Below are 24,135 nucleotides of genomic sequence, written 5' to 3' on the forward strand. Positions count from 1 at the left end.
AAGACAGCTTTTAAGAGCAGGAGCCTCTTCTGCAGTTAGAGAATATTTTCTTCATTTATGTTTATTCAATTAGTTCAGTCAAATGACTAGTTCATTCAAAGTTAAGAAACCATTTGGGAATTGAAAAAGGGGAGCTTTTTTCCACTCCCAATCTATGAATAAAAACTAAGTGTGAGAGGATGAGATGTACAAGTTCCAAAATTTTGAACGACACACAGACCAGAAATGATCAGTTCAAATCACTAACTACAGATAATACCTCTTTTGTTTACTAAAACAATTAGTTTAAAATGCAAAACATGTTTTGATAAACTTTTTAATCATTTTTCTTATGTATCCAGCACATTTAAGATAATTTAATTTTTTAAAATGCTGGTTTTGTGCCTTTTTAATTAAACTTGCACTTCAACCCAAATAGAGCTTGACACCAATTACAAGTATAAATTAATCATCTAGTAAATCAAAAATGCATAATTCACCATTTTCAAACATAATAAAAATGTAAAAATTAAAGACTCTATATACATATTTTAAAACAATTATATTTATTTAGATAGTGTATCCTCTTGGTTAGCAAAGAAAGGTTAGCAAAGAGAAGCACTAAGTTTAGGGTAAAGGCTGTATTTAGTTGCAACATTTCAGTGGTTAGCAATTAATTAGAATCAAGTTTCTTTAGGAAAATAGCTAAAAAGTACAAAAGCAAAACACAATTAAAATTGATTTTTAAATCAATGGTTCCTGCTTGCTGATTTAAATCATTAGTAAAAGTCAATTGTTTACATTGTTCTGATTTAAATCAATCCACTGTTTCCTATTATATTAGACTCATTATTTAGATTAATAAATATCTGCATCTGTATTTGATCTTGCCTCGTGCCCCTTACTGACTAGAGCATAATGCTCTGAAACATATTTTGGGATAGATTTATAAAGGGAACTTGGGCACCTAAATCCAATATTTAGGTAATAATGGCATTCACAAAACCATAGCTCAGCTGCTGCCTAAAGCTGCATGTGCCTAACCCCCTTAAATACCTAAATTTCTGCTAATGGGTATGCACAAAGCTGTTTAAGTCCAGATGCCATCCCAGAGCCCCTGCTCATACCTAAGCCCTGGCAGGATTCCCAAACTAGGTGTTCCCCCCTACAGGACCTGATAATACGAGTGCCCTAACCAACAGGCTATAATGGGTGGGTCGGTCTCTCTCTCTCTTTCCTCCCTCCCTCTCCCCCCCCCCCCCCTCCCCACCACACACACAAGAAAGGACTGACCTGGCTTAGGTGACTAGCTTCAGGGAAGAGTTCACAGCTGAGAATCCCAAATGGAGATAGACACCTAAGGCCCAGATCAATGGGAGTTAGGTGCCTAAGTACCACTGTGAACCTGCCCTTTTTCCATCTGCATTTCACTCCTGGCTAGCTTAGATGGCACCCTGCTCAACTTTCTGGTTTCTGAGAATCCCCTTCTTAGATGCCAAAGCTCCCGTGCTTTGTATAGGGAGTGTTAAGCACCTAACTTGAGGCTGTGAATTCCACTGGTTGGGTACCTAGGAGATAGGCACTGCAACACTGAGCGTTGCAATGTTTAAATCCCCTGTTGCTCTTACTAATCGAGACAGCAATACACAGCTAGATCAACATGAACCTTTTTAAACATCATTGCTATACAAAAAAGTTCTGCTTTACTGTACATGACAGAAATAGTAAAGCAAGAAAATTCTAAACAAAAAGTTAGATGCTTTGCTAATTTTACATATTTTAGAACATTTAATACTTTAAAAAGAGAAAATAGTGATTACAATCCTACACATCATCACTGTTTAATGTAACTATCTACAAAATCTGACACACACACACACACACCCTAATCTTACCGTCTTGTGTTTGAATCCAAGGAAATGAGTCTGCAAGTTTAATGCAGAAGCACAGGAGATTTTGCAAATCTAGGTTAAAAAGAAGATTCATAATTATTTCTACAGTATTATGCAAGCAAACAGAAAAATACTATAATTCTGAAAAATATCATTGATATTTCAAACTAATCAAAATCTCCCTATTTAATAATCTCCAGTTATACACCCTGAGGTTGTACAGATTGATTTCTACTGAAACACAAGTCCTCTAAAGCTAGACTGAACAGCAGCCAAAACTCTATTCACTGGGTTCCAAAGAGGATGATCAAAGTACTGTCTTTCATTTAAAAGTCCCTCTCCATAGCATAAGATGGTTTCAGGTTCGCCCAAACCCTTCAAATACATTCAACTGCATTGTACCAGAGGGGAGGCCATCTCTCTCAATCTCATTAAAAGAGGTATGGAAAAGTGATCTTCAAAAAGATGACCAAAATAAAGGATATAAAACCCAAGCTCTAAAGAAATTTGAAAACTTTGACCAGGAAGTGTTGTCTCTCTCGTCTCCTGTTGTGCAAGAAGTGTGATTCACATCAACACTTCATTGAAGGGACTACAAAACTGAAGAGAAAGCAATAGATATAAAATGAAATGGGCTGAAAGAAATGTTTTCCCCCATACACCCCTTGAAAGGTACCCAGGGTGAGTGAGTCCTTTAAGCAAATGTAGACCTCCTAAGGTTTGTATACTCACATTGGGCCGGGAATGAGCAGGGTAGGGTGACCAGATGACAGAGGTCAAATATCGGGACGCGGGGGCCTACTAAATGAGGTTCCTCAGGAGAGATACGTAGAGCACAGATGTTTCCCTCCAACATATCTGTTACCCCATACTCCCTGACTCCCTGCTTCCCTTCTAAGCAAAATAGCCCCCACTATGCAAAGGCCTCATCTGTGTTCAAATTTGAAGAGATTAAATTTAAAGAAACAAGATCTCCACTTAGCAGGGGCTTTGCTTCTGGGGGAGTGTAGAGTGCATATTCTCTGCACAACTACCTCCTGTTTTACCCATGTCCCTTCCTAACCAAGGAACTGTCCCCTCCAAACTCACACAACACCCAACTCCCCCACTCCATGCCCAACATCCCAGCATTCCAATCTAAATACTCTGGGGGTGGGGTATGGTGACCATTTCCCCCCACTTCTCTGTATAGTCTTCTGGAGGATAGTTGGCTTGTTTGGCACATCACCCATCTTCTTTCTCCAGGGGCCTGCCAAGGAGGGTTTGCTGTTCTGTGAAATCCTTCTGGGAGCGAGGACCTTCAAAGGAAGAGCCTTTTCCCCACCCAGCAAAGCCCGTACCTGCAGCCAGAGTAGGAAGTTGGGCTATGGTGCTGCCTTTTATAGGTAGCACCAATGATCCTCTACCCGCCAGAGTTAGTACTTCCCTCTACTGGAGAGTCCTCACAATGCACAGACAAGAGTTTCTCTCTGATGCTCTGCCTAACACCCCCACCATCTGCCTAATGCCCTGAATACTTCTGCTGCCCTCGCTAAATGTGCTTCGTACTCACAATATCCTGCTGCATCTCAACACTGATACTGACTTCTGTTTATTAAGTCTCCCTCTCTCTCTGTTCCTACTTCCCCTCACCTCCACTGCCCCCTACTTGCCTAATCCCTTTGCCCAAAAGCAGTCTCTTTTCCCTCCCACTCACTCACCTGGTGTCCATCACAGCCTCTGCCACACAAGCACTATTTTTCACACTCCGCCACAATTCCTTCACCACCTTCTGTCATCCAAAGCACTTCAGCTGCTTTATCATTCATTTCTGCTGCACCTCCCTTCTACGCCCATCCACAAATCCACCGGCCACCACACATTCTGCCTCATCCTCTTCCTCAAGTCCTGGGTCAGTTTTGTGTGCCCAGCTTCCATCTCCCCTTTCTCACTCCCACTCCACATGAACACAACAGATTCTTGCTGCCTCCTTTCCTCATGTACCTTATGACTCCCATCCCTTCATGTCACACCCCCCAATCATCTCTCTCTTATATTCCCCATACATACCCAGTCCCAAATCCCCTCTATTGTGCCACAATAGCCCCAGGCTCCTCCTAGCCCCCCAAAATTCTATAGCCTCATCACCATCACGCCTTTCTGCTCTTTTTATAAATATGGACTTTAAGAAGGTTGCAGACTATGTTATAAAGAGCTTACAATCTAAAACAGACAGGACAGATAAAAGATGGAAGTGGAAATCGGGTGGCACCAGTTCAGTGACAGAACTGAGAATAATACTCAGGTCTCCTAACTCCCAATCTACTGTCCTACGCAACACACCTTTCAAGAAACACTATAACGGGTATTATGAAATAACCTATTCATAAAGAAAATTCCTTTCTAACTTCCATCAGTTAGAGGCTGACATAGACCCTGATGCATGAGGGTTTATATCCATTTCAAACTATATTTTCTGGGGGGAAGGGGAGGGCACTAAGCATTTAATACTGTTTTAAGGACTTTAAACAGTCTGCAGTATATGTAACCAGAATTCTTAAAAATGGAGAATGGTCTAGGACTAGGAAGTTTATGCACATAGATATACACTAGCTCTACATTTCCTGACATCTGTATGTTGGTGACACGTTAATTACATCAGCACTTGGAGAACACTGCCAGAGGCACCTTCAAAATCCTAAAATGGACAGACACATGGATGGTCTTCTCTATCCTGACTGTCCAATTAAGAATTTGTACGATGCACTGTACCTCAAAGTAGCACCCTGTAACTCCCATATTCATCATTTGAATATGGTTGTGATATTTCATACAAAGCATGCCTTGCAAGGTATCATATGAAAGGTATATGCCGAAATTCATTGTTCTGTAAAACTATGTGTATAATCATTGTATATGGAATTATAATATTCTGCTATATGATTGACATTGAAATATGTTGTGTGTCTGGGAGTCGCCCAGAGCTAGCTCTCCAGAGGCAACAAAGGAGGTGACCCATACACAGATGCGTGTTAAGCGACCATCACAAGCCATTGACCAGCAGGGGAATTGTAAACAAGAAATTTACAATTCTATACAAAACAGTTGAGCAGGCACCACAAAATGGGGATTGACTATGACTATAACTCAGCAAAGCCCACCAGGACATGTCTGGGCCAGTATCTTTCCTGGGACATGAATTGAGAGTATAAAATATGGGACAGTGGCATCATGAGACGACCTCTCTCTTTCCCCACCTATGCTGAAGACAACGAGAATGCTGGGAAGATAAAAACTTTGAACTGAGGAGACTGGTACCAGGCTGAGAAGGAAATTCAGCTGTGTATTAAGAACTGTAACCTGCATTCAACATGCAATGGGGTGAGAAAAGCTGTTTGATTCAAATCTTGCTCAGTCTGAAAATTTAGGATTTAGAATGCATGTTTACTTGTTATTTTCTTAGGTAACTACCACTTATAATCATTTAAAATTTATCTTTCTGTAGTTAAGAAATTTATTTTAATATTTTATCCTTACCAGTGAATTTGTCTAAAGTGCTTGGGGAATCTGCTCAGATTACAAAGACTGGTGCATGTCCACCAACCTTCAACGAAGCAGTGAACTAATTAATAAGCTTACACTGTTCAAGAGAAGGTCTTGTGTAGTGTAAGATGGTCCATTTCTGGAGTGCAAGGCTGGGGAGATTTGCTGGTGATTCCGCATATATGGTTCATGTGTGTCTTAGAGAGTATTCATGCAACTTAGCTGGGTGTGTCCCTGCATGTTGTTAACTGAGTGATCATAGCATCTGGAGAGGTTTGCTGCTTGTCACTAGCAAAGTATCATGAGAGACAGCCCAGGCTGGAGAGTTAAGGGGGCACAGTGGTCCCACAGTTCCAGGTTGTACCCCGGGGGTCCCATCACAGTAAGTATGTCTTTGTGTGAACTTCTTACTGCTGCAAAGGACAGAGTTGGATCAATTACTATACGAATAAGCACAAAGCACTATAGTTTTGGTCCCTAGTGAGATGAAAGTGTGTGTTATGTATGGATAAGGTCGTCTCTTAGGATACGTCTATACAGTAGAATCTCAGAGGTATGACAAGCAGAGTTACGAACTGACCGGTCAACCACACATCTCATTTGGAATTGGAAGTACGTCATGAAGCAGCAGAGACCCCTCCCCCCCTCCAAAAAAAAACTGTACAGTGCTGTGTAAACTACTAACAAATAAAGGGAAAGTTTAAATAAAAGATTTGACAAGGTAAGGAAACTGTTTCTGTGTTTGTTTCATTTAAATTAAGATGGTTAAAAGCAGCATTTTTCTTCTGGATAGTAAAGTTCCAAAGTTGAATGAAGTCAATGTTCAACTGCAAACTTTTGAAAGAACAACCATAACATTTAGTTCAGAATTATGAACATTTCAGAGTTACAAAGAACCTCCATTCCCGAGGTTCTACTGTACTGTAATTGGAGGTGCAATTGCAGCTCGGGTAGACATACTTGCTCTAGCTTTAATCTACCTAGCATGGCTAAAAATAGCAATGGTTTCAGCATGGGCTAGAAACATGATTACAAACCCAGGGTTCCAGGTGCACTTATACAGCCCCACTGAAGCTCAGCACTACAGCAGCTTCATGTCTATTTTGACCTGTGGTAAGCAGATGAAAGCTTGCAGCTCAGGTAGGCATACATGAGCTGCAATCCCATCTGCAACAGCAGGGTAGACATATCCTTGGTTGTTTTTTTATCCAGGGTATCATTGCAGGACCAAGCTATCTCTATACAGCACTCAAAATATTCTTAACTTCCAGTTTATGGATGTGCATTAATGAAGACTGTTAAGAGTAACAGCAGTGACTACTTCTATAATTTTCCCGCTATTTCATTACTTAAAACAGTTTTCTCTCTTCTGATCTTGAGAATCAAAAAAATATTGTACCTGAACATGATGTCTGTAGTCAGAAATAGCTGGTCTAATAGAGTTGGATTATCATTTTAATTGCAAGAAAAAGAGTCAAGCATCTGCACAGGGAAACCTTGTATTGGAACCAGCTAGAAATACGATAGGAGTAATTCAAATAAATTAAAAAAAAGAGGAGGAGTAGAGGTTCCAGAACCTGGGTAATAGTTGGGTAAATCACCAGACAGATGCTACCACAAGCCATTTTAAATTGTGGAAAAGCAGCATCACTTGCCCCATAACCTCAGCTGTGCAGAACACAACACCATCCACAGCCTCAGGAACAGCTCTGACATCATAATCAAAAAGTCTGACAAAGGAAGTGCTGTCATCATCATGAATAGGTCGAAATATGAACGAGAGGCTGCTAGGCAGCTCTCTAACACCACATGCTACAAGCCATTACCCTCTGATCCCACTGAGGGTTACCAAAAGAAACTACACCATCTGCTCAAGAAACTCCCAGAAGTAGTACAGGAACACATCTGCACAGACACACCCCTAGAACCCCGACCAGGGGTATTCTATCTGCTACCCAAGATCCATAAACCTGGAAATCCTGGATGCCCCATCACCTCAGGCATTGACACCCTGACAGCAGGATTGTCTGGCTATGAGAGGTCTCTCTCCTCAGGCCCTATGCTACCAGCACTCTCAGCTATCTTTGAGACACCATTGACTTCCTGAGGAAACTACAATCCATTGGTGATCTTCCAGAAAACATCATCCTAGCCACTATAGATGTAGAAGCCCTCTACACCAACATTCCACACAAAGATGGACTACAAGCTGTCAGGAACAGTATCCCCGATAATGTCACAGCAAACCTGGTGGCTGAACTTTGTGACTTTGTCCTCACCCACAACTATTTCACATTTGGGGACAATGTATACCTTCAAGTCAGCGGCACTGCTATGGGTACCCGCATGGCCTCACAGTATGCCAACATTGTTATGGTTGACTTATAACAACGCTTCCTCAGCTCTCATCCCCTAATGCCCCTACTCTACTTGCACTACCACTGATGACATCTTCATCATCTGGACCCATGGAAAAGAAGCCCTTGAGGAATTCCACCAGGATTTCAACAATTTCCATCTCACCATCAACCTCAGCATGTACCAGTCCACACAAGAGATCCACTTCCTGAACACTACACTGCAAATAAGCAATGGTCACATAAACACCAGCCTATACCGGAAACCTACTGACCGCTATACTTACCTACATGCCTCCAGCTTTCATCCAGACCTCATCACGTGATCCACTGTCTACAGCCAAGCTCTAAGATACAACTGCATTTGCTCCAATCCCTCAGACAGAGACAAATACCTATAGGATCTCTATCAAGCGTTCTTAAAACTACAATACCCACCTGCTGAAGTGAAGAAACAGATTGACAGAGCCAGAAGTCACCTACTCCAGGACAGGCCCAACAAAGAAAGTAACAGAACGCTACTAGCCGTCACCTTCAGCCCCCAACTAAAACCTCTCCAGCACATCATCAAGGATCTACAACCTATCCTGAAGGACGATCCCTCACTCTCACAGACCTTGGGAGACAGGCCAGTCCTCGCTTACAGACAGCCCCGCAACCTGAAGCAAATACTCATCAGAAACTACACACCACACAACAAAAACACTAACCCAGGAACCTATCCTTGCAACAAACCTTGTTGCCAACTCTGTCCACATATCTATTCAAGGGACACCATCATAGGACCTAATCACATCAGCCACACCATAAGGGGCTCATTCACCTGCACATCTACCAATGTGATATATGCCATCACGTGCCAGCAATGCCCCTCTGCCATGTACATTGGCCAAACAGGACAGTCTCTAAGCAAAAGAATAAATGGACGCAAATCTGACATCAGGAATTATAACATTCAAAAACCAGTCGGAGAACACTTCAACCTCCCTGGACACTCAATTACAGACTTAAAAGTGGCAATTCTTCAACAAAAAAACTTCAAAAACAGACTCCAACGAGAAACTGCAGAACTGGAATTAATTTGCAAACTGGACACCATCAAATTAGGCCTGAATAAAGACTGGGAGTGGATGGGTCATTACACAAACTAAAAACTATTTCCCCATGTTAATTTTCCCCCCTACTATTACTCACACCTTCTTGTCAACTGTTTGAAATGGGCCACCCTGATTACCACTACAAAAGTGATTTTTCCTCCTGCTGATAATAGCCCACTTTAATTGAATTGGTAAGGCAACCCCCATCTTTTCATGTTCTCTGTATATATATATCTTCCTACTGTATTTTCCACTCTATGCATCTGATGAAGTAGGTTTTAACCCACGAAAGCTTATGCCCAAATAAATTTGTTAGTCTCTACGTTGCCACAAGTACTCCTCGTTGTTTTTGCTGATACAGACTAACACGGCTACCACTCTGAAACTAGTTTTCAATGGTTTCCCCAAACTCTTTGATTTTGTTCCTACTCGCAAACCTTTCAACAATGGATAAAATTATACTTTGTCAAAGGCCCTTAATAATATCAAGTACTCACATTGCAGTAGAAAGGATGCTGATGCTGCTTCTTCTCTTTCTTTACCTCAGGTTCGGTGTCCATATTTGAGGTTTAAAAGAGATGAAAAGCACTAGGAAACCTACAAAAATATTTATGAAGTATTACTTTAGTTGGATGCAAGACACAAGATTTCTGGTTTAATCTGTTAACATGTTATAGTAGCTAGGTGTATGCATATTTTAAATGTTTGGGTTTTGGGTGGTTTCTTTTCAGTAACCTGGAAGTTTAGCTTTGAATTTCCAGGCTAATTATTGTGTTTTGAGAACATCAGTGTTTCATTAAGAGCAGGCCTCAAATGGGGGGGAGGGGGCAGAGTGGCACTCTCCCAAGCCCTACCCACCAGGCATAAAAATACACATCTAAACTATAATCACATGCTCTGCCACTGTTCTCAGGTTTTATCTTTTCAGATACATGTATGGACAAAGCCAGATTAAGGCACAGATATAACAGCCATGTGTTTAGGAGCCCAGCTTCCAGAGACACATGATATCAGAATCTAAGATTACATTTTAAAAAACATTTCTGGTTCTTAACAGTTGTGAAGAAAAGCCTGAAAATCTGAACCATATTTAACCAATGCAGACTATTTACCAGACTGTGCAAACAGTCTCCAGCAGAGAGCAGAGCAACAGCCAGTAAGGAAGCTACCTGGCCTCCGTATGTCTACAGAGTATTTTGGAGCAAGTCTCCCAGCTTGGGTCAATAGACTTAAGCAAGCCCGGGGCTAACACTATTATTCCAAAAATAGCTGTATAGACAGCACTGTGAAATCGTGGTTATGGCTCTGAAGCCTAGGGCAGAGGATGGTCTTCAGAGCCAGAGTTCCAGCCTGAGCCACAACTTCACAATGTTGTCTATACAACTATTTTTAGAGCACAACCACGAATCCCGCTAGCCCTAATGTATCATCCTGGGCTGGGAGGCTTGCTTCAAAATACTGCACACATACCCACATCCACCATCAGCAGGGCTTTGGAGCGAAGTCCGGAGCTGGAGCGCAGAGCAGCTCCAGAGCAGTGGAGCTGCAGGTTTTTGCCTGGAGCTGGAGCGGAGCCGGAGCCCAGCTCCAAAGCCCTGACTATCAGAGCACACCAGGTCATATTATTGTCAGTTACTATCCCAACCACTGCTGTCCCTACCACTAGGGACACCTGGGAAGACAAGAAGGGCCTGAGCCACCTCAGCTACCTTCTCCAAGAAGCTAGGTGTGATGCACTGTGCCTCAAAGTAGCACATTCTAATCCCAATATTCATCATTTGTATATGGCTATATTTCACATAAAGCATGCCTGGTCATTGTTCTGTCAAACTATGTATCAGGGTGGATACAAATCAATGATTCTTTTTTTTTTAACATTTTTTTTAATTTAAAGTGGATTTTTTGATTAAATGCTTTTTGAGGGAAAAACCTATCTAAAGATAGTTTTAATTAAGATACATTATAGCTCAAAGATATCTCATTATGGAATAGGGATCATACATTCTAATTCTATAATATGAGACAATATATTCATGTAATGTTTAAGAAAAGTTTTGTAAATGAGTTCCAATAGTTCATAGATTAGGGACCCAATCTTATGGGGTTCCAGGGGCTTTTGTATAGATTATTTTGGTTAATCTTTCTATCTATCCAATGGGACTCAGTGCTCAGTCTAGAAGATACCATCAGAGATGCTTAGTTTTGCAGTTCTCGATAACATGCTTGTTAACAGCAAAAATGCTTTTAAATAAATAAATAATATATAGAGGTGAGAAATAACAGACCTCAACCCTATTGTCCTCTGCAAATTTTTGTACACAGAGTCAATCCCTTACCTCTCTCTAAAAGTGCAAAATTTCAAAAAGTTCAATGAATAGAAGATTGTTGGCGGCAGAACAGATCTGGACAAGGAGAAGAAGTCTGGAGATAAATGTGAGAAGGGACAAGCAGTAGAAACAAAAGAGAAACTGTTTGAGTAGCATATTCCAGAAGTCTTGAGGTCTCTCTCAGCGTAGCTTTCATTGATTTGAGATCTACCATACCATTCTCTCACTAGAAGGGAAAACCTATAATGGCAGCAGGCCGTAAAAGAGACCCAGTTTGGGAATATTTTAATGAAGTTCCTCTACCTGTGGGTAAGACAGGCATGCATGCAAAATGCAAACAGTGCAACAAAGCAATGCAAGGCCTGGTTGCTCGAATGAAACAACATCATGAGAAGTGTTCCTTCTAAGGAGGAAGCTATGTTGAAGATGATGAAAGGAACATGTCTGAACATGCAGGATCTTCAGATTGGTAAACTCTTCTATTTCATACTTCTGTCTTAAGGACTGCCTGTCTTCCTTCTGGACTATTCCTGAATTCTCATGTATGAGCAAAAAATATAGTTGTTACTCTATGGTACTATCATTTTAGATGCAGTTATGATAAAAAATAAATAGCTGAAATAGGCAGATCTTCCTTTTACAATTTCACCTTTTAAGTAGTAGTGAGTGTCAGTGAATGCAATGAGTAATACTAAATGAGCAGTATGGTAATAATAATTACATAACTGCATTGACTTATTTTGTTTAGGAGAATCCATCCTCAACATACAGGATTCTGAAGACTATTCACCTTCAAGATCACCATCATTTTCTAGAGTTTCAGTGTTATCTGCCAATGATAGTGTTTCAGTCACATCATGTATGTCACATAGCCACAGTATATCACCTGTAGCAAAAAGAAAAAAAAAATCTCCATCATCCACAAACAACCATAAATAAGTTTGTGATAAGAACCAGCAGATTACAAAAAGAGGATCGATGAAAAAATTGCCTGGTTTGTTTATGCAACAAACTCTCCTTTCTGTATGATTGAGAACCCACATTTCATTAACAGGATTCAGTCATTAAGACTAGGATACAGTCCACCCAACAGAGCAGATGTTGCAGGCAAATTACTGGATAAAGTGTATGAGAGAGAAATTGAGCAGTGTGCAGAAGGTCTAGAGGGTAAAAATTTTTAACCTAAGTCTTGATGGGTGGAGCAATGTCTACAATGATCCTGTTGTATGTGCTTGTGAGACAACAGAAAAAGGGAAGGCTTCCTTACAGAAACAATTGATACATCAGGAAATGCACACACAGCAGAATACTTACAAGAAGTAGCAGTAAAAGCTATAACAAACTGTGAAAAAAAATTCAAATGTCTAGTATGCAGCTTGGTCACAGACAATGCTGCAAATGTATCCAAGATGAGAAGAAATTATTTAGAAGAGAGTCCCAAGCTAATAACATGAGGTTGCAGTGCTCATTTGATACACCTCCTTCCAGAAATAAAGGCTAATGTTGTTGAAATTGCAAAATACTTCCGTAACAACCACTTTGCAGCAGCTGCTCTGAAAAAAGTGGGAGGAACCAAGCTAACTCTACCACAAGACATGCGATGGAACTCAGTAGTGGACTGTTTTAAGCACTATATCAAGAACTGGCCTAATCTGATGACAGTTTGTGAACAAAATCGTGAAAAAATAAATGGCATTGTCATAGCCAAAGTTCTCAACATTGGGCTTAAGAGAAATGTTGAACACATGCTGAGTACCCCGAAGCCTATTTCTGTAGCCTTGAACAAAATGCAGGGAAATAGCTGTTTTATTGCTGATGCTGTTGAAATTTGGAAGGAACTGAGTGAGATCTTAAAACAAGAAATATGCAATGACAGAGTTAAATTACAAGCATTAAAAAACCAAATGGGACAAGCACTATCTCCAGCTCATTTTCTTGCAAATATTCTCAATACTCGGTACCAGGGTCAAACCTTAACTGCTGAAGAAGAGGAGTTGGATGACATGGACATCCAGCAATCATCCCTTCATAATGCAAACTATAATAAACTTCAGAGCTAAGAATGAACCATTCAAGAAATATATGTTTGCTGATGATGTTTTAAAGAAAGTCACACCAGTGAACTGGTGGAAGTCACTTAAGCACTTGGATTCAGAGACTGTTGAAGTGATAATCTCACTTTTAACAGCAGTAGCTTCTTCTGCTGGTGTAGAAAGAATATTTTCATCCTTCAGACTAATTCATTCCAAATTGAGAAATTGGTTGGGACCTGAAAAAGCAGGAAAGCTTGTTTTTCTTTTCCAGACTATGAACAAACAGGAAAATGAAGGTGAAGACAACTTTAGCTGCAGAAGCCAATATTTTAAGTTTCTCATGTTGACCTGGCTGACATAGTCTATTTAATTTTTGTTGTTTTTTTTTTTTAAATATTTCATTTAACTATTTTAGTTTAAAACAATTTTAACAAAAACAAATCTGATTTTAAAAAAATTTGAATGTTTAACTAAATTCAAAAATTCATATGCTTGTTTTGTTAAAATATTATGTTTGCTGTTGAAGAAAAAAAATCCAGACTACATAACGTTGTTGTTTTAATTAAATAAAACAATTTAAATGTCTGTCTGGTTATGTTCTCCTTCTGATACAGCAAGGCAAGAAAATCCTCCAAATATTAATGATTAACCTGTGGAATTGGAGATATTTATGAAGTCATTGGGAGGTGAACTATCTGTTTCAGTTACCTTTGGTAAATGAAATAATCCTTCATTTTCAGATATAGCTGTAAAACTAATCTGAAAAGTTTTCAAAATAAATCACTTTTCAAATGTATAGTGTGTACCTTCTAAAAATAAAACCTACATCTATCTCTGAGTTCTGAGGAATATGTATTAAGGTTATAACAACCAACAAGAATGCACTTTTATGTAGAAATCCATGATTAAATAGAGTCTTCCTGACTAGTGATTTAAATAAAATCTACCCTGCTATGTATATCGTTATTGTGTATGAAGTTATGAGATTTTGCTATATTGTTATTGAAATATGTTGTGAGTTTGGGAGATGCCCACTGCTAGCTTGCTAATGACAATTAAGGAGGTGAGCCATACCCAAAAAGGCATTAAGCGACCATCATGAGCTACTGACCAGCAACAAGAATGCTGGAAAGAAAGTCTTTGAACTAAGGAAACTGGTCCCAGGCTGAGAAGGAAATTCAGCCTGTGTATTAAGAACTGTAATATGACTACATCCAGGGGGGTGAGAAAAGCTGTTTGATTCAAATCTTGCTTAGTCTGATAAAGTTTAGAATTTAGACTGCAATTTTGCTTTTATTTCTTTCGGAACCATCTTTGTCCTATATGCCTACCACTTATAAACACTTCAAATCTATCTTTCTGTAGTTGATAAACTTATTTTAATGTTTTACCCTTACCAGTGAGTTTGTCTAAAGTGGTTGAGATTACATTAGCTGGTACATATCCATTATCCTTTGATTAAGTGATGAATTAATTACTGAGAAGATCCTGAGCCATGTAAGATGGTACATTTCTGGGGTGCAGGACAGTAGGGCATTTGCTGGTGTTTCCCTCTGTATAGCTCATGAGTGGCTTGAACAGCATTCATTTAACTTATCTGGGTGTATCTTGCATGCTAGTGGCTAAGTGTTAACAGCACCTGGAGAGATTTGCTAGTCACAAGTCAAGCATTATGACAGACAGCCCAGGCTGGAGAGTTAAGGGGGCATAGCAGTCCCAATCCAAGATTGTACCCCGAGGACCCGTCACACTAGGAGACAGTGCTAACACAGGTGATGGGGAGTGGTCCCCCACTTTTCCGCTACTGCAAGGCCACACTGTGAGAAATATGGATTGCCAACCCCACCCCGCTTTGATCAAGGGAAGAAGCGGTGGTATTTTCTTAAAAGCCATCGAAGTGGCAGTAATATAAGCTGTCACTCACTGCAGATTGTGCAGAACTTCCTATGACACATTTCCACCACCAGCAGCAACGTTTAAACTGTCATCGGGCATCCGAAATAGCCACGCGGAGTGAGGCTGGTCGCCCCCCCAAAGCTACCAGCCCCCCCGCAGACAGCGCTGACTACAGGCGTTTTCAAGTGAGAGGGGAGCGCGAGGCAGCGGCCCCCCCGGGGCTCATCGTCTCTTCCCGCCTTAGCTACAGGGTCCGCGGGGGTCCCGGGGCAGCGCGCCAGGACCCGCCGCCGCCGCCTAATCGCTGCCGCGCTCTCGACTCCGAGCTCCGCGCGCGGCAGGAGACGAGCCCGCGCCGCCGGCCCCGCTCTCCCAACGGCCCCGCGCCGCTCGGGGGCGCGAGCACGGAGACGGGACCGGCCGGGGCGGCGTCCCCTGTTCGGAGCGCGGGCGGGCGGGAAGGGAAGCGGTCCTCATCCCGCCCAGGCGCTTCCTCAGCCGGCCCCAAGCGCCGTGTCTGCCGCCGCCGCGCCCCTGACCCCCACTCACCCCGCGCCCCTGCTGCGGCTCCGGCTCTGGCTCTTCGGGCCGCCGCCACCGCCGTGCGAGAACTCCAGGGCGCATGCGCCTCGGCCCCTGCGTGCTGCGTGAGGGGGTCGGGCCTGGGGATGTGGGATGGAAACTCCGGACCGGAGTCACCCGCGGGGGGAACCGGATCCTCTCCCCGCGCTGCGCCGGTTGCTGGGCTGGGCGGGTGCCCGCCTCGCCGCTCGGCGGGGACGCGGGGCGGGCCGGCTGGCCAAGCGGCGTGGCCGGTGCGCGGCCCCCGGCCCCGGGGAGCCGTGCGGCTGTTTGCGGTTACCGAGAGTCCAGGGCATTTCCTGGGGCCGCTGAGAGCGGCCCCCGCCCGCAGCACCTCGCTGGGGGCAGCGGTGCCCGCGGAGCCCGGCGCTGCGGGGAAACCAGCCGGCGCAGCGTCGCCAAGCCCGCCTCGCCGCGAGCTGGGCGCCCAAGGGTGGGATTCAACACACTTATCCGGCGTGTTTCTGGTGCTTTTGTTCAAGTCCTGCTCGTGGTGAGGAGAATCTCCGCTTGCCGGTTGGCAGCCCGGACTGCTCTAGCCCCAGGGGCTGCAGAGAAAACTTGGAAGATGCGAACCCCAAATGCTCACAAAACGGGCGGCAGATGAAAAGAACCCCGCATGGAGGTTTAAAATATGATTTTTTAGCAGGTCTCATAATTTTGGGATGTCAGGTTCGTGCTTGGGGTTGGCAATACTGGTTATGAGTAACTGGAAATGGATTGGAACGGGCACAGTCCAGCAACCTGAACTAGAGCGGTTACAGTGCACTCCAGCTAATCTATTGTTTCAGTCCTGGTGCTGGTTTTATGTTTGCTATGTCTGCATCTGATCAAAAATATATGAATGTGGTTTGGAAACTGTTAGTTTTGTTGGCATTCATTGGGCTTTTATTAGATTACAGTTTGCCGTTGGTTTTGAATTCTATATAAATAAGATATTTTTGGCACAAAATCTTTATTTTTAAATGATTTTTTGGTGCCAGTTTTTCTTTGTTATGATGTATAAAATGTTTGGGTGTTTGTCATTATTGTAATTATCGTTGCTGCAGATGTTGTTATTTTCCTGCTTGTTTTTACCTTAGCAATATCATATCTTTAAGATAAGGCCTTGTCTACACTATACAGTTTTGTCAACAAAAGTCAAGTTTCGTCGACAAAACAGTGGAGGTGTACACACAACAATGGTCCTCCCACTGATGTAATTCTTTTGCTACACCAACAAAATAAAACCCCTTTGGCAAGCGGCATAGAGCTTTTTGCAACAAAGTTAGAGCGACACAGTGCCAGTGTAGACACTGTGTTTGCTTATGTCGCCTCCAGGAGGTATCCCACAATGCCCATCATGACCACTCTGTTAAGCAGTTTCTACTCTGCTGCCCTGCATCCAGATACACAGATAGGCGCTCCTACCCCCCCTTAAAGCCTTTGCCATGCCAATCTTCTCCTCTTATTGGTCCTTTTGGTCAGGTACCAACCAGGTTATCTGAGCTTCTTAACCCTTTACAGGTAAAGGAGGGATTTTATGCTACCCTTAGATGTATGTTTATGACACAGTGCCTATCCAACTGTAGGAACTTTGACACCTACAAGCCGATTGCTCATGGCATGGATGAGAAGGGACATGAAAGGGATGCAGCAGTGCTGTGCTAAGATCACAGAGCTGAGGCAGGTGTACCAGAAGGCAAGGGAAGCCAACCATCACTCTAGTGCAATGCCAAAAACATGCCGCTTCTACAAGGAGCTGCATGCCATTTTCAGCAATGACCCCACCTCCACTACCAAAATCCCCATGCCTTCAGTCCCCATACTTCAGGGGCACTGAAGGCAACAGCCAGCAGAGTCAATCTCAAGGACGAAGTGGTGGACAATGAGGTCGAGTTGGAGGAGGATGTGGGACAGTAACAGGCTCATCTGGTGGCATGGCAAGCCAGGATCTCTTTTTGACTCTGGAGAGGTCTAGCCAGTCCCAGCAGTCCATCTCTGGCATGCCAGAAGCAGGAGAGAGGAGCTCCATTAAGTACTCATTTTGCTTTGATACTGCATGGTTACATGAGGTAGAGGTATCCTTTACTTTGTTACATGGTGCACGTGAGACAAGGGATCTACATTAACAACACTAGGTAGTGTTTGCATCTGCTTCACATTCCTCTGTGCAGCTACGCAGTGGGGGCCCAGCGGAAAAGTTTGTTAATGCACACCAAGATCTCCCAGGAATTCTCCATAGAAATCTCTAGGAAACTTTTTTGGAAATAGTTTGCAATCCTCTGCCAAAGGTTCCTTCACAGAGCTGCTTTTTTTCTTCCCCATTGTAGGAAACTTTGCCATGCCAATCGGCAATTACTTCTGGAGGAACCAAAGCAGCACACGAGCGAGCAATACGGACCTGATCTGAAGCCACACACAAGCAGGAGATGCATCCTTGGATCTTCGGTTACCCTCAGTAGTGTGACTTCAGGTTTGATCACCACCACCTGTGGAAAACGGTGCTAGTATTCAGAATAATGTCCCCAGGCGCTTGTATTGATCCCCTTCTCAAACCACCCAGACCCTTGGTCCCGTTTTGCAATCCCCACTCCCAGTCCCCCCAAGCCAAACTAGCTGTGTTTAGTGCTCTGGCCATGCTGCATGCTTGCCAAGGGAAAGTGAGAAAGAGGTGCATAACTTTTATGATTCAAGACTGAATGCACACACAATTCTGATTCTGTATATTGTTTCTTTTGCTTCTGCAGATGTGCCCTTGAGGGCCAGCTCCTACGTGCTGGTGGAGTGCCTTCGTCAGATAAGGAGGCGATTGAGGAGGAGTAAGGAGGACATGTTTCGTGAATTGCTGCAATCTTCAGATCAGGCCAAGAGCGAGCACAGAGCATGGAGAGAGACCATAAACGAGAAACTAGAAATGGATAGCTAGGAGAGGAGACAGACTCAGGAGCAGGTTAATAAAGCTCATGCAGGACCAAACAGAGATGCTATGGTCCCTGACTGTGCTGCAGGCAGAACACGTGTGTGCTCAACTCCTCCTACAGCCCATACAGAACTGCCTTCCTTGCCCCCCTCCCCCATTCCTCTCATGTTCCCAGCCCTTCACAGTACTCCTTGCACTCCATCCATAGGGACATTTTCCATAATGACAGCTGGACTGACATGCAGCTGTGAGATCCTTGTGTCCCTTATAAGAAATGTTCATCTGTGTATTGTTGTTTAATAAAAATTTTGTCTTACAAAGACAGTGATTCTTTATGTATGACCTACAGAAGTGGATGAAACAGAAATTCATACACAGTGGCAATCGGCATATTTGCAGGCTACAGTTAACGCTCAGGCAGGAATTATTACAGGGGCTATCCAAGGTGGCAAGTAAACCATGCTTGGCTCAGTTCATTACAGAAAGACTAATTACTGGGGCTCATTATCAAAATGCTGCTTCATATAGCACCCCATTCAGCCCCTCTAAAAGCCCTGGTGTCTGGCTGCTCAAAATTAGCTACCAGGCTATCCACCTAAATGATCCACCCCTGGGGAAACTTCTCCTCGTTTACTCACAAATATTATGCAGAGCACAACAGGCTGCTATGTCCAAGGGAATATTTTCCTCACTGAGGTCTAATCTGCCAAAAAGGCAGTGCCAGCGACCCTTTAATCTTCCAAACGCACATTCTCTGGTCATTCTGCACCTGCTGAGCCTGTTGTTGAAGTGCTCCTTGCTGCTGTCAAGGTTTCTGGTGTATGGCGTCTTGAGCCACGGGAGTAAGGGGTAGGTGGGTCTCCCAGGATCACTATGGGCATTTCCGCTTCTGGTCTGGAAAGAAAGTCCCTGCATGCAGCTTTCTATACAAGCCAGTGTTCCTGAAGATGCATGTGTCATGCACCTTCCCTGACCACCACATTGATGTCAGTGAAACGACCCTGGTGATCCACCAGCACCTGTGATGTCATAGAGAAATAGCCTTTTCTGTTGATGTACTCCGTCACAAGATGGTCTGGGGCCAAAATTGGGATATGCGTGACATTCATCGTCCCACCCTCACCAAAGGCTCTTAAGTAAATTAAGTTGTCATGGGATAAGAGGGAAGATCCTTTCATGGATTGAGAACTGGTTAAAAGACCGGGAACAAAGGGTAGGAATAAATGATAAATTTTCAGAATGGAGAGGGGTAACTAGTGGTGTTCCCCAAGGGTCAGACCTAGGACCGATCCTTTTCAACTTATTCATAAATGATCTGGAGAAAGGGGTAAACAGTGAGGTGGCAAAGTTTGCAGATGATACTAAACTGCTCAAGATAGTTAAGACCAAAGCAGACTGTGAAGAACTTCAAAAAGATCTCACAAAACTAAGTGATTGGGCAACAAAATGGCAAATGAAATTTAATGTGGATAAATGTAAAGTAATGCACATTGGAAAAAATATCCCCAACTATACATACAATATGATGGGGGCTAATTTAGCTACGACTAATCAGGAAAGAGATCTTGGAGTCATCGTGGATAGTTCTCTGAAGACGTCCACGCAGTGTGCAGCGAATAAGGAAAAGTTATTTACTTGTTCCTATAATATAAGAACTAGGGGCCACCAAATGAAATTAATGGGCAGCAGGTTTAAAACAAATAAAAGGCAGTTCTTCACACAGCGCACAGTCAACCTGTGGAACTCCTTGCCTGAGGAGGTTGTGAAGGCTAGGACTATATCAGGGTTTAAAAGAGAACTAGATAAATTCATGGAGGTTAAGTCCATTAATAGCTATTAGCCAGGATGGGTAAGGAATGGTGTCCCTAGCCTCTGTTTGTCAGAGGGTGGAGATGGATGGCAGGAGAGAGATCACTTGATCATTACCGGTTAGGTTCACTCCTTCTGACGCATCTGGCCACTGTCAGTAGACAGGTTTCAGAGAAGCAGCCATGTTAGTTTGTATCCGCAAAAAGAACAGGAGTATTTGTGGCACCTTAGAGACTAATAAATTTATTTGAGCATAAGCTTTTGTGTTCTCTGTGTGTGTATATATATATATATATATCTTCCTACTGTATTTTCCACTACATGCATCTGATGAAGTGGGCTGTAGCCCACGAAAGCTTATGCTCAAATAAATTTGTTAGTCTCTAAGGTGCCACAAGTACTCCTGTTCTTTTTGTCGGTAGTCAGGATACTGGGCTGGATGGACCTTTGGTCTGACCCAGTATGGCCATTCTTATGTTCTTGAAATCTTATGGCTGCAAAGCTATCTACTATTTCCCGCACGTTTCTTAGAATCACATTCCTTTATAGCAGGAGGTGATTAATGGCCTGGCACACTTGCATCACCGCAACCCCCACCAGTAGCAGTCTGGGAGTTGCCAGCTTCCACAAAGTGATTGCCACTCACTTTTGCACCGTTAGGGCTGTCTCATTTTGGTGTACTTGCGCCGCAGGGCGAGGGCGAACTCTGCACACAGTTCAAGTGTAAGCAGGGGAATAGTCCTGCTATTGTGGGGAACTTTCCTGGCTTATACACTACCCCGGTGAAATGGGCTAGTGAAAGAAGCTGAGTCCTCGCTCCCACTCCCTTTACCCAGGGTTTGAGTGCAGGACCTGTAGATCTTCTACCGCATAGACCGCCTCCAGTTCAGCCATAGGAGCAATGGCTGGTGAATTGATGTTGTCCAACCACAGAGGAAGACACAGCACACACTTTGCCAGTGGGATACACAACTCTGTGCGACACCAGAGGAATGTTGGCTGTTAGGATTCCTGGGTTATGCTCATGACTCTGGGTGCAAAGTGTGGTCTAGTGGTTAGAGACAGCATAGTTAAGTACATAGTTTGGACCATTCCTTCTTAAAGGCAGCATGACGCAGTGGCTGAGACTTGGCTTTGTCATATCAGAAACCTGGGCTCTATCTCCTGCTCTGTCTGTACTGACTGTGTCCAATCTCCCAGTTACCCGAGTGATGAAATGGCCTGACCTCGAGGACTCCCCTTCCGGCTCTTCTGGGTGGCAGAGTCCTCATAACCCCAACAAGGCTGGGCCCAGGATTCCTGGGGGGCTCGATTCCCAACCTTGTCATGGTCACTTAGGGCAGGGGCTTGGGTGTCCCCACTTTGGGGTGCTCTCTGCACTGGATACTTCCTTGACTCACTGATCATTACATACAGTTCAAAGTAAATGCACTTCATTAAACAGCAACCAATTAAAAAAATAAGGAGAAAATGGGAAAGGTAAAAGGAAAACATGTAACCCGGCTCTGTGGGACGTCACAACCGGCGTCTCTGGAATGTAAGGGAAGTTCAGTCTGTTCCTCACAAGTCCCAGGCCTACTTCTCAGGCCCTGGCTGTGCTGCAGGGATGCTGTGGGTCGGACACTTGCTCTGGCAGTGGCCTCAGGCTCTAGGTGGCAGAACCCTTCTTCCCAGGGTCAGCCCTTCCCCCCCGTTGGGGTTACGATCCCCCTCTTGGCTGGGGCGTCTCCCTGTGCTGGGCCCGCTGCCCAGGGTCCCCCTCACTCTCTTCGGCTGCTCACCACACCTGGCTCCAGACTGCTCCAGCCCCACCACTCTGCCCCAGTTCCAGCCCCACCACTCTGCCCCAGCTCCAGCTCCACTCTGCCTCAGCACTGCTGCTGCTGCTGCTTTGTCTCCAGCTCTCTGGGCTGCTTTTCTGGCCCCTCTGGCTCTGGTTGCTGCTGTTTTCCTCCCAGCACAGGTCTGCTCTCTGGGCTGCTGCTGTCGCTCTGCTCCCAGCTCAGCACAGGCTCCTTCTCTCTCCTTAGCTCGGCCCCACTCTGTTCCAGGCAGCCCTCCAGCTCACTCGGAGGATGGGAACCCCCTGGCCTCCTGACTCCCTCATAGCCTGCCCGCTCTGTCAGTCAGGCTGACCTGGAGCATTGGCCTCTCCCCATTGCCCCTGGGGGACTGTCAGTCTCAGGGTCCTGATTTCCCATTGACCCTTCCCCTTTCTTTTGGTACTGGGAGCTACCCAACCAAAAAAACCCCACTGAGTTTTAGTAAGGGGCCAACAGCCCCCTTACACAAGGAAGGTGGCTTTGTGCATAAGAAAGTTCTGCAGCCACTGCTTGTCATCCCGTACAGGCATCATAAGCTGATCCCATCACTCAGTGCTTGTTTCCTGAGCCCAATAGTGACGGTCCACCATGTGCACCTGTTTTGTGAATGTCAACTTCAATCTTGAATGGTTTCTTTCCATGGCACACAGCAGGGCGCAGGCAGCACTGATTCCTGTTCAGATTCACAGGTCATGAAATACTGCAGGATCAGCTAGGTTGTGTTCATAACGCTTATCACAAGACTGGCAAGCAGTGCAAGATCCATGCTTTCAGGCAGAGATGGCGGGCACACAGTTTTCAGGAGCAGTTGAAAAATGGCGTGAAACACAGTTACAAGCCCTTGGAGTTATGGGATGGAGAAAACTGCATCATGGGGGTGATGATCCTTGCCCCATGATTCACTGCGATCCATTCCCAGAACTCTTATCTGGAGAAGGTGGTGATTTGCACAGTGGGATAGCTACCCACAGTGCACTGCTTTCTCTGTCGGTGCTAGAGTACCAACAACGGGTGCACTCTGCTGCCACAAAGAGTGTTGTGTTAACATGCACAAGTGATGTAATTACAACTTTTTTTTTATCATCGACATAACTTAAGTCAACTTATCTCTGAAGTGTAGACATGGCCTCAGTCTGATCTTCCATGAGTTTGCTGGAGAATCTCTTTGTGAGTCTCAGATGATGTAGATGTTTAGCTCTTAGACCTTAATTGAAAGTGGGGAATCTTTAACAAAGGTTTTTTTCTCCAAACTTTAAGGGCTTGTCTAGACATAAATTGGCACCATTTTAGACCAAAGCAAACCTGTGTACGGACATGCTAAACTGCTATAAACCAGATTTAAATCACTTTAAGAGTATCCACACACAAAATTGCACTAATTTAGCAAAATTAGGGCATAGCTACACTTGCAGATGTAGAGCGCTTTGAGTTAAACCAGCCTTTGTAGAGTGCAGTGGGGAAAGCACTGCCATCTGTCCATACTGACAGCTTCAAGCTGGTTTGGTTTGCCTTAGAGGTGGAAAAACCCCAACCTAGGGCTGTAACTGCCCTGTTTTAAGCGATTTGTCCTGAATTGGCACTCTCAGTTGGGTCCCGCCAGAACTGCATCGTTACACAGGGCAAGCAGGCAGGGAGCGTGCCGCTGCAGGTAAGCGGCACCGGGCTGGAGCCCGAACCCCTCCTGCACCCCACCCCCCAACTCCCTGCCCTGAGCCCCCTGCTTCCACCTTGCACCCCTCCTGCACCCCAACCCCCTGCCCTGAGCCCCCTACCTGCACCCCGTACCCCTTCTGCACCCCAACTCCCTGTCCTGAGCCCCCTGCCGCACCCCAACTCCCTCTCCTGAGCCCCCTGCCACACCCCTCCTGGACCCCAACCCCCTGCCCTGAGCCCCCTCCTGCACTCGGCATCCCTCC

The 24,135-nt window shown here is 44.3% G+C and overlaps 1 protein-coding gene across 3 annotated transcripts in view; it reads right to left on the minus strand.

The window, feature by feature from the left end:
* LOC112107759 overlaps positions 1–15,680 on the minus strand; it is a 61,657-nt gene extending 45,977 nt beyond the window's left edge. The window contains exons 1-3 of one of the 3 annotated variants that reach the window (XM_024201618.3): positions 15,653–15,680; positions 9,345–9,444; positions 1,875–1,943 (exon numbers count right to left, since the gene is read on the minus strand). In XM_024201618.3, coding sequence (XP_024057386.2) covers positions 1,875–1,943; positions 9,345–9,407 — 132 coding nt within the window. In that variant the 5' untranslated portion in view covers positions 9,408–9,444; positions 15,653–15,680. Of the gene's footprint in view, positions 1–1,874; positions 1,944–9,344; positions 9,445–14,604; positions 14,623–15,131; positions 15,152–15,652 lie in introns of those variants that run through there. The other 2 variants (XM_024201619.3, XM_024201620.3) reach the window with 2 other exon arrangements.
* Between the last annotated feature and the right edge of the window lie 8,455 nt (positions 15,681–24,135).

This window comes from Terrapene carolina, unplaced genomic scaffold (genome assembly GCF_002925995.2).
Source record: "Terrapene carolina triunguis isolate 2854851 unplaced genomic scaffold, T_m_triunguis-2.0 Scaffold613, whole genome shotgun sequence".
Taxonomy (NCBI): Eukaryota; Metazoa; Chordata; order Testudines; family Emydidae; genus Terrapene; species Terrapene triunguis.